The following is a 20,114-nucleotide window of genomic DNA, read 5'->3' as shown; positions in this document are numbered from 1 at the left end:
ATTATTTTTAAAATTTTATTTTCACTTCAATCAGCTGACTCATACCTCTGACTCAGATAATTAGTGAAAAATATGTTCTCTAGTTGCAATGATTATATAACAACTCGAAGGGATATGATTTATAGTGAACAAAGGATTCAAGCATCACCAACCATATGCTACGACGGGAGATTAGTAAATGATTATTTAGATTGTTATCACGTAATTGTGTATATACATGAATTTAATCTATGTATAGTTAAAAATTATGTTTCATCCACTCGATAATTTATTTATGTGGTAGCTAGTTGTTGGATATTAGGTGTGATTGATTCATGACACATAAACACATTGAGTGATATTGTCAGCTTAGAATGTTGTTGTGTAGCTAGAGGATTAATATTGTTAATGAAATTTAAAATGAAAATGCTTATAATTTTATAAAAGTAACATTTCCGTTACATGTTTTTTGCCAATTGAATGAAAAGGAAAGAAAATAAGAAAATAAAATATGTGTTGCTTATATAGAAGTTGCGTGAAAACTCAATTTATTGATAAGAAGGAATCAGACTATAAATAGTTATACAACGAGATAAAATAGACTAGGAAAAGTAACATCCCAAAAGTCGCAAATCTATTCTAGGAAATAACCAATAAACACTAAGTCAAAAATAATATAAATGATTAATCCTCAATAGCCTAGTAGTCTTTTTGAGTAGTACTAATTCTGTGCAATGCAGTATCAGTTTATAACTACTTTCCCAACCTATTGAAGCACAAAGATTCAATACTATATATATATATATATATATATATATATATATATATATATATATATATATATATATATATATATGCGTTTTAGGGTATTGGTTTAATAGATATGAAATCTCACTTATAACTATTTTTCAACGGCTCCAATGTCAGGCAGGATCTTATACCAACTTCCAAGATTGGATGAGCACTATGTCAACCTCCCTCTCAGGATCTTATACCAACTTCCAAGATTGGATGAGCACTATGTCAACCTCCCTCTCCAACACTCAGGCTTGCACTCTGTATATTGTCTGTTGGAAAATTTGGGATTTGCGGAACAGTATTTTATGGAACAACCAATCCCTTAATGCTGCCCGTTTCACAGTCCAAAGTGCTCAAAATTATCTTAATGATTGGTTGGAGGCCAACAAAGCTGGGCAGTTTGGAGATGAATTAGCAGTAGCTGAAGAGCCTAAATGGTCTAAACCTCAATTGGGATTATTGAAGTTGAATGTTGATGCGGCTATTGACAAACCGCACTCGAAAATGGCTTTGGATGTGTTCTTAGGAATGATCAAGGTCACTTTGTTGCTGCAAGAGGATCACAATGGAGTGGCGCCTATAATTCTAGAGAAGCCGAGGCTGTCGCCATAAGAGAATCACTAAGCTGGGTGAAAAGCCATGACTTTGACAATATTATCATTGAAACTGATTCTTTACAGGTGGTGCAGGGACTCAACTCTACTTTAGGTGATTCTTCCTTTCATGTACGGCTAGCGGAAGTTAAAAACTTGATGAGTATGTTTACTCATATTAGTTTATCTTTTACTAAACGATCTGCGAATCAGACGGCTCATATACTTGCCATGCAGTCTGTTTCTTTGTCTGATTATTCGGAGTGGTTTGTTAACCCTCCCATCTTCCTTTGTAATGTTCTTTCCTCTGATTTGATCTAATGAAGTTACCTTTCTCAAAAAAAAAAAAAAAAACTATTTTTCAACGGCAAGTGGGGTTCAATTGTTCCCACAAATATAGGGGATTTGAGTTGGGTTTCTTGTACACATAAGTGTACAAATAATTGATGTTGAGTTCTGAAATTAGAATAGTTCAATTTATCTTTTTATAAATTTGGGGTAGATTTATGAAGTTCAATATATATTCGAACGAAGCCGAAAAAAACTTGAATTATTATCAAATATATTTAATATATATACGTGTGCCGAACAGCACATAACGAGTACAAAGAGTACTAGCTAGTGAGTGTATTGTGTTGAAAAATGAGCAGATATATTGTGTAGGTGATCAAGTCATTTGGCATTGTATTGGACCATCGGTGGTCCTCTCATACGAATGAATAAATAACATTAATGATATACATGTGGACAGAATTCATAAAATAGTACGTAACATTATTTCAAGTGTTTGCAAACGACTTAGATATTATATACGGAGTATATTTTTAGTTTATCTTTGAAATTTATATGTTCATTGACCATTGATTATAACAAAAAATGCACATTTAATTACTGCAAGTTAGGTGACAAAGTCCCAAACTAACATTTTTGAAATCTTTTTTTTTTCTTTTTTTTTTTTACATTAAAAATACAGGGATTGGGCTAAATTGGATTTCATGCTCGATGTGCACCACAGTGAAAGCAATCATTATTGGGTGGATCATGCTGTCAAATAATGTAAATTCAGTATATAAATAATGTACTTTTAGTATATTAAAAATGTATATTATATGCGGGGGATGTACACTATTTAAGTACTGAAAATACATTATTTTGTATAATGTATATTACACAAATAATGTACTTATAGTACATTAAACATATATTTTTTATTATGCTCCACACAACACTATAATTTGCCCATGGCATGACAAGTTTTAGTTCATAATATTTAGTGAAAATTATACTTTTGGTCCTGTGACTACTGGGATTTTGCTAATTTTAGTTAACGGCTTTAAAAACTAACAATTTAATACCCTAACTATGCAATTTTAACACATTTGGTCAAGCGGACCAAATGTCGCTGGAAAAATATAAACCATTTTTTATGATTTAATTATGGGGCAATCATTTTTTTTTTTTGCTGTGATAACTTTGTACTATTTTACTTATTGAAATATAATTGAGAGTTTGTTCACTAAAACTAAATGTTGTTCAATAATTATTGTCATTCCAGAATTATTTAACTATAATAATAATAATAATTGTGGAAAGTGTAGAAGTTGTTTGGCTACTTGACTATTTAGTTTTTATTGCGCCTACAAAATTTGAGCTACTTACATTTGTAATAAATGTGTCTGCGACTCTGTGTATGTTGTATGTTGTTTATACCAAAAGTGTATTCATATTTAATAATTAATTTGGTAGTAATTTTAAGATTTACTAAAACTTTTTTTCAAGAAAATGGCAGATGATGACATTCATAGTCTAATGTTTCATAAAGTTTTACTTTCCAGGAAAAATCTTTCATAATTGAGTTTCAAGAGCTTTTTTTTTGGTAAATCTTTCTCTCCTTGGCCCAGGGGAATCGTCACTTGTAGGAATTGAACCCAGGTTCTGCCAAAATTCCTCCCCACAAAAAGAGCTCACTTGCCACTTGAGCTATCTCATTGGATTGAGTTTCAAGAGCTTTAAGCATATGGTTCAGTTGCTTTCAAGATGCTAATAATTCCGAAATAAAAAATTAATATAGGTGATAAAGTATATAATTAAAGAATTTTTTTTTTTTAGTTTTGTGTTAATAATTTATATTGTAAATTTTGTTTCCACGCAATTGTGTTCCAGTTCGAGTTGCTGTATTTTTTTTTAATTCATATTCCTTTTTCTTGGTGATGGTATCCCAGTCTGCATGATGTTTTTCTTTTTGGGGTGGAATATATATAGGAGGTGTTTTTCATGACCAACCTAATATAGTAATTAGTTGTGTCATGCTTCATAAGAGATCAACAGACCTTACTATAAAAGGGCATCAAATGCAACTCTCAATACCACCTTCAATTCATTACTAGAGTTCTTATCCCAACAAAAAAAAAATGAATAGGTTTGTGTTAGTCTTGACCGCTCTTCTTCTTGTGAAAATGAGCTATGAAAATGAGGTGTTAGTCCCCCTCCCCCTCATGTAATGGTTCAAACATTCTTCGTAGTATTTTTTTTTTTTTTTAAATATTTGACATTTGCAAATTGACTTGCCAAACATATTACACCACAATTGGTCAAACTAGAAAGGTAATTATGATAAAGTGTTATAGGAACATGAATGGAACACTCACGGGATTATTTCCAACGATTTACTGAACGAAGTAGACTATTTTGAAAGAGCACTACAATTGTACCTTAATTGTAACGCTCTTTCAAAATAGTCTACTTCCTTCAGTAAGTTGTTGGAAATGATGCCATGAGTGTTCCATTCATGTTCTCATAACACTTTATCAAAATTAGCTTTGTAATTTGACCAATTGTGATGTAATATGTTTCGCAAGTCAACTAGTATTTATGCATCACAGATTCACGTATGGGGAATTTAAGTATAATTTTTATGGCCTCATATCAATTGCTATTTTGATTATAAAAAAGTTAATAAGTAAATTATTAAAGACTTCTTGTAAACCACATTAGTCGATGATGACTTACAACATTTTCTTAAATCACTACAAATTAAAACTTTTAAACGATTTGGAATGTGTAATTAATAAGACATAAAATATTTATTAACATTTGAATATAACGAGAATGAATATTACATATTAAAAACTTATTTGTAAATCACATTAATGGTTGAAGTACATATCTATTCTAATTCATTTCTTAAGTAACAAACCTACATGAGAAAGTGTTTGTACTTCAAATTCTTTTTTTTTTTTTTTTTGTGTTTATAGTCATTACATATGAGAGTGCAAACGAGCCGAGTCGAGCTCGAACCTAGAGTGACGAGCTCGACCGAGCTTGAGAACTGATGCTCGAACTTGAGCTCGTCAATTTTCGAGTTGCTCGAGTTCAACTCGAGCAGCTCGATTGTTCGAGCTCGAGCTCGAGTTTGAATTCGAGCTCGAGTTCATGCTCAAACTCGAGTTTGAGCTTGATTTTGGGCTAAATTGGATTTGATTACTCAAATAATTTTCAATGCAGAGCCCAATCTTTACAAAGGCCTCGATCTACACCTATGGAATGGGCTTTGTCACAAAGTTTTAGTTCATAATATTTATCACTTTGTACCTTGAATCAAATATTTCATCCATACACCCCAGCCTAATCAAATTAGTATTAACAAGTTATAACTAGAGAAACTATGATGTGTGAATGAGATCGCATGCATTTCTTCTAGTATACTTAACCCTTGAGATCATACTCATAACAAACATGATTATTGCGTTATTTTATCATACCGTCAAATCATTGTCATTTTGAGCATATAGGGCGATATTGGAGCAGTCAAATTTGTCATATGTGCGCACACACATGAAGGCTAATTAATTAATTGATTGGGTTAGTATGTTTGACTAATTGATAGCATTAACTGATTGTATAGAGATGTTTAGTAAATTGACAGCGGATTACATGCAAAATGACTTTCTCAATGAATTTTAACGTTTTAGAGCAATAAATTGACATAAAAAACTAATTAATCAAACATCCATATTCATTGTTTAACCAAGTCAAACAGTTAATAGTGATCAAATAAGTTAAAATTAACACTGTTTCAGTGCAAAAGTGTAGGAAATAGCTAGAATTCTCGTACAATTTACGGAAACGATGATTTAAAATTTCTATAGTGAATACAAAAATGATTGTGAACAGCGATTACAAGGACTGAGCTCCAATAGTTACAAGGTCGTAGTCCAAATGTCATCAGCCAGACGTTGAAAATGGGTGCGCGTGCCAAGGCAGTAGTCGCAAACTTCAAAGCTGGCGAGAACTGACAATTACGAAAACGATAGCGCAACGCTAGCTCCCAACTCGAGCCATCGCCCCGCTACACGGCATAATGTAAGGGTCAACTCCTATCCCATTTAATACTGCTCCATGGAATCAAAGTAACTTCTCTATGGATGTATTTCACTGTTGAAAATTTAAATTTAAATTTTACTATATTTCTCTGTGTTGGAGTTATACGATTGACTTGGCCCCAAATATTTCGATTTATGACCCGTTTGGTTTGCGAACAAATTATTTAAAAGGAGATGGAATTGAAATATTATGAAACAACAATTATTAAGAAGATTGATGTAATTGTTTGTTTAGGAAAAAAATAAACTATTTAGAATATTGATTTTATTGTTTTGTTTAATTTAGAATTGTAATGAATAATAAATATAAAGACATATATGTTACTACACAATAATAATGATAATACTAAAAAAATTGGTCTCTCTCTCGCCTCTTTCGCGAGCCTTGACCATACTTGTGTTGAAAGTGTGGCAATGGACTGTGAAACTTCTGGTTCAAAAAACGCGTTGGGGGCGGGTCTTGCGGAGCAAGTCCGTCTAGGATTATGAGTCTGTTATCATGGAATTGCCGGGGGCTTGGCAACCAGTCGGCAATTCGTGTTCTTGCGGACCTTGTTCGCGATAAGAGGCCGGCAGTAGTATTTTTAATGGAGACTTTTGTTGATAAAGTGGTATTAGATGAAGGAAGCCCACAATGGGCAAGATACTATTATTGGACGAGATCCTTGGCTGCCATCTGATGAAGGTCCGTATATACAAACGATTCTGCATGAATCCATTCGTAATGCGCCAGTGGCTTCCTTACTAAATGAACAAGGTACGTGGTGGGATGTTCAATACATTAATGATATTTTTGATGAAGGCGATGCAAAGTTAATCTTGCAAATACCTGTTAGTGTTCGTAAACCACCAGATTCTTGGATTTGGTTTTGGGACCATAAGGGAAAATACACTGTTAAGTCTAGTTATAGACCTCAAATGAGGGTCATGCAGGATAACCGCCCGTGGGGGAACATTTGGCATATTAATGTGCCACCAAAAGTTAAAACCTTTTGTTGGCAACTGGCGTCATCTTTCTTGCCAACCCGGGATGCACTAATGAGAAAACATGTTGACTGCTCCTTGGTTTGCCATATGTGCAGGGAGGAGGATGAGGATTAAGGTTTGTATATATTCAATCTTGACTGTACAATATGATCTGTAACACCTATATACAAACTATAGAAGCATAACAAGAATAGAAGTATCTAACAATAGGAGTCCTAACATGACTAACACTAGGAGTCCTAACACTCCCCCGCAAGCTCAGGAAGGCGCAGCGACCTGAAGCTTGTCACGAAGAAAGGTAAAACGAGGAGCCGCCAATGGTTTGGTGAAGATGTCAGCCAACTGATCTTTGGTGGAGATGAAATTAACCTGAAGCTCACCTGCAGCCACCTTATCACGAACAAAATGATAGTCTATCTCAATGTGTTTCGTGCGAGCATGAAACACGGGATTAGCACACATATACGTGGCACCCAGATTGTCACACCACAGTGTCGGCGAAGAGGACGGGGGCAAGCCAAGTTCACGAAGTAAAGAGACAACCCAAGTGACCTCAGCACAAACATCCGCAATGGCCTTGTATTCGGCTTCGGTAGACGAACGAGCTACAGTACGCTATTTCTTGCAGACCCATGACACAAGATTAGACCCCAAGAACACAGCAAACCCACTTGTAGATTTCCGATCCACAGGACAGCCAGCCCAATCCGAGTCACAGTAAGCATGAATAACCAAAGGAGAAGACTTACGCAGTTTCAAACCCATATGAGTAGTGCCCTTCACATACCGAAGAACTCGCTTAAGCTGAGCCCAGTGATCCGCCGAAGGAGAATGCATATGCTGACACAATTGATTCACCGCAAACGATAAATCCGGACGAGTAATAGTGAGATACTGCAAAGCACCTGCAAGACTCCTGTATCTCGTGGGATCTGCATATGGTTCAGAGGACACACCAGAAGAACGAGATACAGGAATAGGGGTTGCCAAAGGCTTGCAGTCAGTCATACCTGCGCGCTTGAGAATATCAAGCATATACCGCTTCTGAGAAAGCAGTAAACCGCCATCAAGAGCTACAGTCTCAATTCCCAGAAAGAAAGACGGGCTACCAAGATCCCGAATTTTAAACGCCACGGAGAGTTTAGATATCAGCACAGATACCAAATCTGAGTCACTCCCCATAACAAGGATATCGTCCACATAAACAAGCAGATAGACACGCAAGTCCCCTTGAGAGTAAATGAACAGAGACACATCGGTCTTAGAAGCCCTAAAACCAACCGACAAAAGAAAAGCATGTAAACGCAAGAACCACGCACGCGGAGCCTGCTTAAGACCATACAGAGATCTCTGCAACAAACATACATGGTCCGGAAAATCCGAATCAGCATAACCAGGCGGTTGAGCCATATACACAGTCTCAGCTAGATTCCCATTTAAGAACGCATTGTGCACATCAAGCTGCCGCACAGCCCAGCCTGAAGAAAGTGCCAAAGACAGAAGGAGACGTACCGTAGTTGGCTTCACAACAGGACTAAACGTATCAAAGAAATCCTGACCTACCACCTGATTAAAGCCTTTGGCCACAAGTCTGGCTTTGTGCCGATCAACCGAACCATCCGCCTTTCGCTTGGTGCGAAAAACCCATTTGCAGCCCACAACATTCATGCCCTGCTTAAACGGAACAAGTCTCCAAGTCTGATTCTGCAGCAGGGCATTGAACTCAGCGTCCATAGCCTCACGCCATTCAGGAAACCGAGCAGCCTGAGTATAACAAGTAGGCTCTGACGGGCTCAACTCAGCAGACAAAGCAACCAGAACCGCACCTTCCTTCTGAGCCCGACTCCGAGTCATGGGACCAGGACCCTGGGGCACTGCACGAGTACGACGACCCCGAGACGGGACCACCTGCTGAGAATCCAGAGTAGACAACACCTCCGTGTTAGGGGAAGCAGGAGCTAACCGGGCAACTCCCCATGGCAACGACTGAGGACTCACATCGGGCTGCACAACTGGCTTAGTGGCAAAAGGAAACACATGCTCATCGAAACGAACATGCCTACAGATGAAAACTTTGTTAGTGTTTAAGTCCATACATCGATACCCCCGAAAAGAATCAGGATAACCAAGAAAAACACAGGGAGCAGACCGGAAACTCATTTTATGACGATTATACGGACGTAAGTGTGGGAAACACAAACAACCGAAGACACGCAGAAAAGAATAGGAGGGCGGTGACCGATATAAGACAGCATAGGGACTCTTATTGGCTAAAACAGAAGTAGGCATACGATTAATAAGATAAACCGCACACTCAAACGCATAATCCCAGAATCGAGAGGGAACAGAAGAATGAGCAAGCAAAGTAAGACCTGTCTCAACTATATGACGATGCTTACGCTCAACACGACCGTTTTGCTCGTGAGTGTAAGCGCAAGACTGCCTATGAAAAATACCTAGACGAAGAAACTCAGAATGCAACTTCTTGTATTCAGCCCCAAGATCGGACTGAATAGACTTAATACGACAGCCAAAAGAGCGCTCAACCAAAGCACGAAATTGGGCAAAAACAGCATATAAATCAGATTTTAAACGCATAGGATAAAACCAAGTAAAGCGAGTAAAATCATCGACAAAAATAACGAAATAGCGGTATCCATTAACAGAAGTAACCGGAGCAGGGCCCCAAATGTCACTATAAACCAAATCTAAGACATGAGTACTAGAAGAACGAACACTAGAAAGAGGGAAACGCGCAGATTTCCCAAGCTTACAAGCAGTGCAAATAGAATCTAATCTACTAGACGAACTAACTAAGCAAGACTTCAATATGTGACTCTGAGCACGATGATGAGGATGGCCAAGGCGTCCATGCCACACCGAAGACGATGCCCGGGCCGAAACAAAAGCAGAAGGTGTAGAAACCAGCAAAGAATATAAACCACCCGAACTGTTACCCCTGAGGAGGACCGCTTTGGTGCGGATATCCTTCACAACAAAATAAGTGGGGTAAAACTCAAAAAACACAGAATTTTCAGAAGCAAATTTCTGAACAGAAAGCAATGACGCAGACAAATCAGGAACATGTAAAACGCGAGACATCTTAAAAGAACGGGATGGGGTAGTAAACGATGTAGAACCAACACTAGAAATAGGCAGAGCCTTACCATTACCAACCCGAAGGGAGTCAGTACCAACATAGTCCTCAGCCGCTGTGAAAGAACGAGCATCCGGAGTGGCATGATCGGTGGCCCCCGTATCCGGGAACCAAGTCTGAGAAGCCAACGAGCCCGAGTCAGTAGAGTCCTGGTAAACCATATGAGCCTGCGACCCAACTGAATAGCGACGATAGCACGTCAAAGCCGAATGCCCGGGTATATCACAAATTTGGCAACGTAAATTTGACCTCGAGCCGCCACGACCACCACGCTGCTGCCCACGACCCTGGCCTCCAGAACCAGAACCGTGCCACTGCTGCGCGAACTGTCCAGACGCTGCAGAACCACCACCAGATCGCGACTGGCCACCGCGCCACTGCTGTGAGCCGCGACGACCTCCGCGACTCGAACCACGCCGAGCAACATGAGCAGCCGACGGCGACTGCATTCCAGCGGGCGAGAATTCAGCAACATGAGCAAACTCCTGAGCCCCTAACAAATCCGCCATCTCCTCCAACGTTAAGGGCACCGGCCGAGTGGACAGGGATGCCGCAAAGGAACGAAACTCCGCCCGCAAGCCTCGGAAGGCGTAGATGTTCATCTCATCATCAGTCACCGGTCGACCCGCAAGCACAAGGTCTTCAAGAAGAACCTTCACACGACCTAAATAGTCCACAACAGAGGCTTCACCCTGCTGCAAAGTCTGAAGTTGGCCGAGTAAATGGACAGCCCGAGCGCGAGAAGTGGAAGCTAGGGCGAGTTCGAGGGCATTCCAGGCTGCCATTGAAGTTTGCTTGCCGAGAACAATTGGAATAACTTCCTCCGAAAGCGATGAGATGATCATCGACAGAATCGCTTGGTCTTGGTGGAACCAAGGCGCGTACGCCGGGTTGACGGCAGGGGCAGCAGTCGGCGTAGCAGCCGGTGGCGGAAGCAGCATAGGCGGAGCAGGGATTGAACCATCAATGAATCCCATTAAGCGCTGACCGTGAAGAAACGGAACCAGCTGAGCTCTCCAAAAAAGGAAATTACGTGAAGTTAATTTAATACTAACGTAATGATGAGCCGACGAGAGAGCATTCGACGCCGGCAGAGGTGACGGAGCGCCGTCGGAGACCGTCCTCTCCGATGAAACAGCCGTAGACGCAGCGTCGGCCATGCAAAAAAAAAAAAAAAAAAAAAAAAAAAAACAACGCCTGGCGATTGATACCAGATTAAGGTTTGTATATATTCAATCTTGACTGTACAATATGATCTGTAACACCTATATACAAACTATAGAAGCATAACAAGAATAGAAGTATCTAACAATAGGAGTCCTAACATGACTAACACTAGGAGTCCTAACAATGAGAGTGCTTGTCACCTGTTTGCATGTTGCCGAGAAGCGAAGAAAGCATATAGCATGGTTGGTCTGCCGAACCTTCCTGTAATGGGTAATAATGTGCAAGACTGGTTTTTTGATTGCCTGAATGCATTGCATAATGAGTTGATTGCTAAATTTGTAATTATTTGCTGGGGTATTTGGTGCAGCCGCAATGAGTGTGTGTGGCAGGGAGCTTCTTTTGACTTGAGCTTAATGTTGAGACATTCTTTATTATTCCTTGAGAATTGGAGTGCTGCTAATACTAGTCCAATTGTGAATCAAGGCCCTAGAAGTGTTGTTAGATGGGAGAAGCCGCAAAGAGGAAGGCTAAAAATGAATACAGATGCTGCAATTAATCAGACCAAAGGGATCACGGGATTCGGTTGGCTCCTTAGAGATCATGATGGTCATTTTCTAGGTGCGAAGAATCTGCGTGGGCAAGGTATTTATGGTCCAAAGGAGGCCGAGGCTATTGGAATGAGAGAGGCTCTGAGCTGGTTAAAGGATACATGTCTAGGCGAAGTTGACGTGGAAACGGATTCCCAACTAGTTTTTAAAGCAATATCTGGTCATGACTTTACTTCTGCTTTTGGTTTAATAATATGTGATATTAAAGAATTAGCATCTCAGATTAATGATGTTGATTTTTGTTTTGCTAAGCGATCTGCGAATCGCGCCGCCCATACTGTTGCTCGGGAGGCCGTTTATGAGTCAGATTGCGGGGAGTGGTTTGATACTCCTCCTATTTTTCTTAGAGATTGTATTCTTGATGATTTAATGAATTAATCTTTTACTCTAAAAAAAATGATAATAATAAAAAAATCATAATGATAAAATAGTCATGTCGGTTTTTCTCTTCCCAATTGTTATTGAAAACAAAATACCATATAATACCGTATATTTTGTTTTCTTCAAATGTGAGAAATTCAATTCCCATTGAAAAGTGAATTCTATGAACCAAACAACAACAAATAACATTATCCTCAACTTGTATGAAACCTTTTTCCTTGTGTTGGTGACCATATAGAGCGGTGAGATTATCATCTTTAATAACAATTAGCACAAAAGATTTTAGTACTACAAATTATCTTTAAGGCTATAAAATTTGGACGGAATGACCTCAACCTAAAAAGGTTATTTAGTCCTCTTACGGTAGTTTTGAGTGGATAAGTTTGGCCTAGTCAGATCAATTGGGCTCTATAAGGTTCAACCATGAAAATTATTGAGTTATTAAACATAATTTGTGATTCTCATTAAACAAAACCAATAATTATATCAGATATTTTAATAATGAGTATAAAAGAACCAATAAAAAAATTCACATTTCAGATATTTTAATAATGAGTATAAAAGAACCAATAAAAAAATTCACTTTTTTTAATGACCGAATCTAGATGCTCAATATGTATAGAGTAATACTTTATTTACATCTAATTTTTTTACTTCATATTGACGTATCATGCTCAACTAATATAAAAATAAGTGAGTTACAATCTTTTATTGATTTGTTCTAATAAAATTAAAACATCCTCCGTATTGTCTAAATGCAATTAGAGTTCAGATACCACTACACTAATGCAATATGAAAAATTAAAACAAAATACTCCGTACGATGATACAAATTTATTATTGAATAATGCATTTACCATTTGTACAATAGCAGGGCCGATTTTTTTATTTGCGTGACTCTGTGCTGGTAAATATGTGAAGCCCTACCAAAGTATAAATAAACTGTTAATTGAAGAAAAATTGTAAAGAAAAAAATGCAAAAAAGCTGAAACAGATTCAAATTTTATTTATTATGAACAAAATTTTAAATATAATGCAAACTACAAATATTTTATTTAATAAGTTTATCTAAACATAACACATGTAAACATAACCAGGGCTGGACTAGGAGGCTCAAAATTTTTTTGGGGCCCTGTGCTATTGCTCATCTTGCACGCCCTAAAATACGACTCTGTACAATAGTGATGACTTTAAAAAAGAATGTTATTATAGGCTTTGAAAAATATAAAGCATGTTGAAAGTGTCTATTGACATTTTTTATTTGAATTAATTAATTTTAGACAAACTAAACTAATTTCTCTTTGTAATCATTTGAAAACTAAAATTATACGGAGTAATATTTCACACATTTGAATAATTGTTAGTTTGTTACCGACTAACCACGAAATGTAATTTCATTACATAAGTTACCGCATGTAGGTGTTTCCAAAAAAAAAAAGTACCGCATGTAGGTATACCCCATTGGCCCATGAGCTCGTCATTACATATGTAGTCTTAGCATTTTCAAATCCCCCTCCAAAAATAACTCCCAACTAAAAATATATATATATATAAAAATTCCCCCAAAAAGAAAAAAGAATTAACTACTTCCTCACCGAGCCGAATCACGTTCCTTGCTTGCCAATACGAACATGGCACCCTCTATCTCTCCGTCTTCATCGCTTTTCACATTCGAACAAAATCTACACTAGTTTGTTGGAAATATAATAATCGGAGATCTTTTTGGCTGACCTGATAGAGAAAATCCAGAAAAAAACCCTAGTCAGACGGGCAAGGAGACTGATCTTATTTATACAGGATCGCAGTTGCGAAGCGGATGCGGAAAAACCCTTAGTTCGCACCTCGTGAGTGGGAGTTGGGATCAGCCAGCATGCGCTTAGGGTAGGTAGATGTAAATGAAGAAATTCCATCGGTGCACGAGGATTTTCATCCTCTCTTTGCTCTTCATCTCCGTTTGTGTTCCTATCTGCTTCCTGTCTCACAGGATTAAAAGCGTTCATAGTGATGGTAGGTATCATTTCCAGTGGTTCATTTCACTTCTGGAATTTGTGATTGAGCTTGTATGCAGTTTAATCTTATTAATTCCGTTTTATTGATTGGATGCAGAGCCGGGAGAATTTGTTGAAGATTTATCGATTATTGTAAGATTTTCTATACCTTAAGTAGGATTTACATTTATTTTTTGATTTCTGATCGTTGTATGATAGATTGATAGCATGTGGACAGAATAGGGAAGAGGATTTGGACGAATTTTGTCTACGTGTTGTATTTTTATTTTTGGTGAAATAAGCAAATATGATTTGCTTATTTAATAGGAATTTACATTTTATTTGCAATTGTTGGACCACGAAGCTATTACATCTACATTTGCTTCCTTGGTCCCACCTCTTTGAATCCAGAGGGAGGAAAAGTGAAAAGCTCCCTTTATGTTCTGTGATTTGTTTTTGTCAACATCCATAATTACAGCTTTTATAATGTGCACCTCTTCAATCTTTTGCTATAAAATAGTAGTACACTGCTCTTACTGAGATTGATTAAAACATTGATTTAAATTTTTTTTTTTTTGGGTGATTCAGAAGCATAGGACAGAGGCTCATATTGTCAGTGCATTAGAGGAGGTAACTGAAATTTCTAAGTTTGGTCAACATGTGTAACGGGTTACTTGGGCTAATTACTTATTTGTGCTGAATTTTATGTGATATGGTATAGGAAGAAAGCGAGGATGTGAAAGAGCCACTCATGGTTGTTTACAAAGATGACAAGTTTAGTTCTGATTCTTTAATTGAGAGTAATAGGACCTATGTATCAGAAAACACAGAGAATGCTACCTTGGGAGAAAGTGGTTTGTTCTATTCCAATATTATTATATCTTTTTCTTCTTATCTTCATTGGCCGCTCAGTTGTTAACTTGTTTCAGGAATCATGCAAAATGTCGAAGAAGAGAATCAACATAGTCAGCATGAGGAAGTTGTACGAAATTCAAAGAAAAATGTATGACTTCTCCCCCACTCCCACATGAAGTGATGCAATGCACCTAAATAAAGAGGATATTCTTACACCAATACCCTCTAATCGTTGTACTGGGTAGCAATATACTTAAGTTTTATTTGAGGAGCTTTGTGATTCAGAAATTTCGGAAGCTTAAATAGATTTTTTTCCCCTCTGTGTCATAAACTATAAGAAATGTTGATTGCATTCTTGAAATTTACTCACAGATGCAATTGTTGAATTCCACACTTTTGTTTTGATCTATCACCAATGATTATGATTTTTATGTGCTTTTCCTTTCCAAAACATAAAAAGATAGAGTTGTCTAAAGTCTGTTTACTCAATACACTGCAGAACTATAATTGAATACAGTCTTGATTGGGAAGTATGATTAGTGGTGTTTAAAATAAAGGTAACTTTCTTCAAAAAAATATAAAATAAAGGTAAATATTGCAGGGTAGATTTATTAGGATTACATTTGCATCTTAGATTTCAATGTAACCCTGTGATAGTGATATTAGTCAGGATAGAAACTTGCTTTTCAGTTGAAGATCTAAGATTTCTGTTGTTTTTATGGGAAACACTTATTCTGAATTTATTTTTCTTGTCTCACTATCTCACTGCTGTTCACTTTGAAAGTACTGCGAAATTACTCTTTCCTTTGGCTCTCAGAAATTTCAAATTTATTATCAACTTTGCTGTTTATGCCTATTTTTTTTGTGGTTTTATTGCAGGCACAGTCTGAGCCTAAAAGGGTTCAACATGATCAGAGTAGAATCTCACATTCCCAGAAGACATCAGATGTGAAGTTGAAGGAGATGAAAGACCAGATTATTAGAGCAAAAGTATACCTGAGTTTTTCTCCACAAGGTAGCAAATCTCATATTGTGAAAGAGATCAAGATGCGAATCAAAGACCTGGAAAGAGCTATGGGTGAAGTTACTAAGGATTCTGATTTGTCTCGGAGGTAAGATGAAGATGAACTTAGGTCCTTTCCCTTTCCCTTTCTAATACCCCAACATTTACAAATAAACTCCATATTTTGTCTGAGTACTATCACATTTCTACAAGATTCTGTCCTTGGTGAACTTAATAAAATGTTGACTAGGTGCTTATATCATCCGGCAGAGGTGATTTTGGTTTATCTCAGAACAAAATGTTTTCTGGGTATTCTGGGTAATCAATTTGTTTTATGGGCTTCAATACATTTCATTTTTTGCCTACAAACTATTAGCCTTTTCAGGGCTGTGCAGAAGATGAAAGCCATGGAGGCAACCTTATTAAAAGCTAGCCATATGTTCCCTGAATGCACACCTATGGTGAAGAAACTTCGCGCTATGACAGATAGTGCTGAAGAGCAGCTCAGAACACATAAGAATCAAGTTGCATTTCTTGAAGAGCTAGCTGGAAGAACTACACCTAAGGGCCTACATTGCTTCTCCATGCGGTTGACAGCTGAATATTTTGCCCTGATGCCTGAAGAGCGGGAATTCCCTAACCAACATAAGTTGCATAATCCAGATCTATATCACTTTGCTGTTTTCTCTGATAACATTTTGGCATGTTCTGTTGTTGTCAACTCAACCATTTCATCTGCTAAGGTATGCTGTTCTTGTATCTGCTCTTTCTTTTCAGCCTTTCAGGTGCCATTATTTGTTCCACATCTCTTCATTTCTTTTATTTTTATTCATCCTTTCCACTTTTGGGGAGGCTTAAAATTGGTCATATGCTCATATTATATCAATTTTTCTTGGACATGACTTTTTTTTAGTAAAAGGCTGAGGTTATGAGTGTATGAAAATGATGTTGGAGACTTGGAGAGTAGTTGTTAATGTATGCAGCACTGTGTTCTCTTATATGCATGATTTTAGTGTGTTTATCAAATGAGGTTTAGATGATCAAGAATATTTTCAACTTTGTGTTAACACGCATATGGCAAGGTTGATGGTCAAGGATATTTACTCTTGATTTGTTTTGAATACTTTTTTTTTTTTTTTTTAATCAGTTATTTATGTACTGAATATGATGTTTGATGCATTTGACAGGATCCTGAGAAAATTGTCTTTCATATAGTCACAGATTCAGTTAGCCTCCCTGCAATATCAATGTGGTTTTTATTGAACCCTCTGGTCAAAGCAACAATTCATATCCAAAGCATAGACAATATCAAATGGTTATCCACCAAATATGATGCAAATTTGCAGAAGCAAGAGTCACTTGATCCAAGATATGCATCTGCATTGAACCACTTGCGGTTTTATTTGCCAGATATTTTTCCTTTGCTCGACAAGCTTGTGTTTCTTGACCATGATGTAGTTGTCCAAAGGGATCTCTCAGCACTTTGGAGAATTAACATGAAGGGTAAAGTGAATGGTGCTGTGCAGACTTGTAAGCAAGGAGAGCCTTCATTCCGTCGGATGGATGCGTTTATTAACTTTACTGACCCCATGATGGCAAAGAGGTTTGATGTGGAAACCTGCACATGGGCATTTGGGATGAATTTATTTGATCTGAAGGCATGGAGGCAGCGTAATTTAACCGCAGTCTATCACAAGTACTTGCAGCTGGTAATGGTTAATGACAACTTAATCTTTCTCTTTTCTAATTTATTGCCTGTGGAATTAGTATATATGTGTAAAGACCTAGTGCATTTTTGTTGCATTCTTTATTGTTTTTCTCACTACTGCCAATTTTCCTCTCTGGATGATATACAGGGAAGTAAGAAGCCATTGTTGAAAGCTGGTACTTTGCCAATTGGTTGGATAACATTTTACAAGCACACAGTGGCTCTTGACAGAAGTTGGCATGTCCTTGGTTTAGGTTATGATTCCGGTGTGCCGCGGGGCAATATTGAGCAGGCTGCAGTAATTCATTATGATGGAAAAATGAAACCATGGTTAGATATTGGGGTCGAGAAGTATAAACCTTATTGGAGGAAACATGTGAACTATGAACAGCCCCATCTGCAACAGTGCAACATACACAGTTAATCACATATCCAACAAAGGAAGCTTAATTCAGTCCTCCCATACTATTTTTTGTTGACACTTATATAGATCATAGTTTATGTAAATTTGAACAAATCATTTTCCGGCCAAATTCTTACGGGAACTGAGCGCATTCATGCAATAATATAGGGTACCAAATACTGCAGTGTCCCTGGGAGCACAGTTTAGAGTTTTCTTTTCTTATTTACTTTTGTCTGGACTATACCCTGGAATCCAAAATCAAATTGTGGTTCACATGAGATGTCATGCCACGTGGCCAAATGTGGTTGGGTTGGAATGGATGAGGTGCTATCCATATAATCTTGGTTTGTGGTTGTTCATTGGTTATTGTCTCGGCTAGAGAATACATTAATTTGTAGATTGCTCCCATATCATATCAAAATCAAATAAACTGGAACCCAGTACCAGAGAGAGCTCGATCACCTCATCTCAATCAAACTAGAATACAACAGAAATGGCCACCATCTCTGCGTGCTCTCCGACCTCCACCGTTGCACGTGCTGCGCTCGTGCCCAAGGCTCCGGCACCACGCCCCTCCGCCGTTCTCGGTACTAGTTGTGCTTATGAGAGTATGTGTGTTTGGCTTGTGATTAGCTTTTTTTTTTTTTTTCTGCTTCTGATGACAATTGCTTTTCAGGGTTGCCGGCAATGAGTAGCATGGGCAAGATGAGATGTTCGATGGAGGGAAAGGCAGCGAGCGAGTCAAAATTGGGGATGGGTGCATCTATGATGGCGGCGGCGGCTGCAGCCGCCATGTCCAGCCCAGCAGCCATGGCTCTGGTGGATGAGAGAATGAGCACGGAAGGGACGGGGCTCCCATTCGGGCTGAGCAACAACCTTCTTGGTTGGATACTGTTGGGTGTCTTCGGTTTAATCTGGTCTCTCTACATCGTCTACACTTCTGGCCTCGATGAGGACGAGGAGTCTGGACTCTCCCTCTGAGCTTCAATTTGTACTGTGTCAATTGTGTTAATCATGATGTAATACTTTACTGTCATCATGCCGTTTCTGTAAACTTAATTGTGCTCTTAAAATTTTTCCCTTTAATTCCTCTTCCCCATATACACTCCATCTTTATAATCTCCTTTTATTTCTTAATTGATCCACCAACTTCTAACTCAGCTCAACCAACAATAACTAATAATTTACTGCAAATACCTTTGTTGTTACGCACCGGTCTTAAATCTCAGGGAGTTTCAGACGTACGTAGAGATGAATAAAACTATAAAAGAGAAGATAGTTGTAAGGTATAGAGAGAAGGAAAGATCAAATAAAAACAAGTACGAAATATATGAATAGATACCAAAGAAACGAAGAATAAGACGATGAAAATGGCAAAGGGAAATTGAGGAAGAAGATCATGCTCTTCTGCCTTTTCAATTTTTGTTTCAGATTTCTGCAAATACAAACAATAGCCGATGGCTCCTCTTTCAACTAAATATACGGGTATAAAAATATTTTAATAATCAAATATTTATAACATTATTTTAACCAGCAGCTTTGAAGTTGGAACATATTGTTAATGTAACTACAGAATAGAATACGAAGTAGTTAATAAATAGATTGTTAATACAAATGGTTAATTAAATTATTTATTTACAATATCATTTAAAATATAATATAAAAATAGTTAAATATGTCACTAATTTTTTTTACAATTAAATCATTGAACTTACAAAAGTGTAATTTTTAGACACTATTTTAATTTTTTTTGGTAAAATCCGATCATATTACTTACATAATATTTTCCTTTATCATACTAGTTTGTTTTTTTTTTTTTTTGGAAAACCCGAACATTAGAATGTTTNTTTTTTTTTTTGGAAAACCCGAACATTAGAATGTTTTAAACTCAAACTGGATTAAAATAAATTAGAAAAATATTTTAATTACACATATTTTACTTGTTTAATGGTTAAATTGCACATTTTTTAAGTCCAATGACTCAATTACACAAAAAGATAAAGTTCAATGACCTATTTAACACTTTTTATATATATAATATTATTTAATAATTGTAAAAATTGGAAAAAGTGTCAAATAGGCCACTGAACTTATCGCTTTTGTGC

General features: G+C 37.3%; 3 protein-coding genes across 5 annotated transcripts; all 3 read left to right on the top strand.

Moving 5' to 3' along the window:
• The first annotated feature begins 11,221 nt into the window (after positions 1–11,221).
• LOC116016135 lies at positions 11,222–12,049 on the top strand. Its single transcript, XM_031256298.1, has one exon. The coding sequence runs from the start codon at positions 11,222–11,224 to the stop codon at positions 12,047–12,049; it is 828 nt and encodes a 275-aa protein (XP_031112158.1).
• A 1,575-nt stretch (positions 12,050–13,624) lies between these two features.
• LOC116015965 (probable galacturonosyltransferase 6) lies at positions 13,625–18,756 on the top strand. 3 transcript variants are annotated; one of them, XM_031256133.1, is made up of 10 exons: positions 13,625–14,059; positions 14,159–14,193; positions 14,629–14,670; positions 14,762–14,894; positions 14,994–15,043; positions 15,775–16,007; positions 16,275–16,641; positions 17,086–17,607; positions 17,755–18,617; positions 18,686–18,756. In XM_031256133.1, the coding sequence occupies exons 1-9, from the start codon at positions 13,948–13,950 to the stop codon at positions 18,028–18,030; spliced, it is 1,770 nt and encodes a 589-aa protein (XP_031111993.1). In that variant the 5' UTR covers positions 13,625–13,947; the 3' UTR covers positions 18,031–18,617; positions 18,686–18,756. The 3 variants fall into 3 exon arrangements, with proteins under 3 accessions (XP_031111993.1, XP_031111991.1, XP_031111992.1); XM_031256131.1 differs by having other exon boundaries at positions 14,970–15,043; XM_031256132.1 differs by having other exon boundaries at positions 13,626–14,059; positions 14,970–15,043; positions 16,284–16,641.
• On the top strand, positions 18,503–18,990 carry LOC116016134 (photosystem II reaction center W protein, chloroplastic). The gene is made up of 2 exons (XM_031256297.1): positions 18,503–18,596; positions 18,686–18,990. Exons 1-2 carry the CDS (start codon positions 18,503–18,505, stop codon positions 18,988–18,990), a joined length of 399 nt encoding a protein of 132 aa, XP_031112157.1.
• The last annotated feature ends 1,124 nt before the right edge of the window (positions 18,991–20,114 follow it).

The sequence above is a fragment of the Ipomoea triloba genome, chromosome 4 (assembly GCF_003576645.1).
Source record: "Ipomoea triloba cultivar NCNSP0323 chromosome 4, ASM357664v1".
Classification (NCBI taxonomy): Eukaryota; Viridiplantae; Streptophyta; class Magnoliopsida; order Solanales; family Convolvulaceae; genus Ipomoea; species Ipomoea triloba.
The sequence above is the reverse complement of the archived record's forward strand: the minus strand, read 5'-3'. Positions and strand labels throughout refer to the sequence as shown.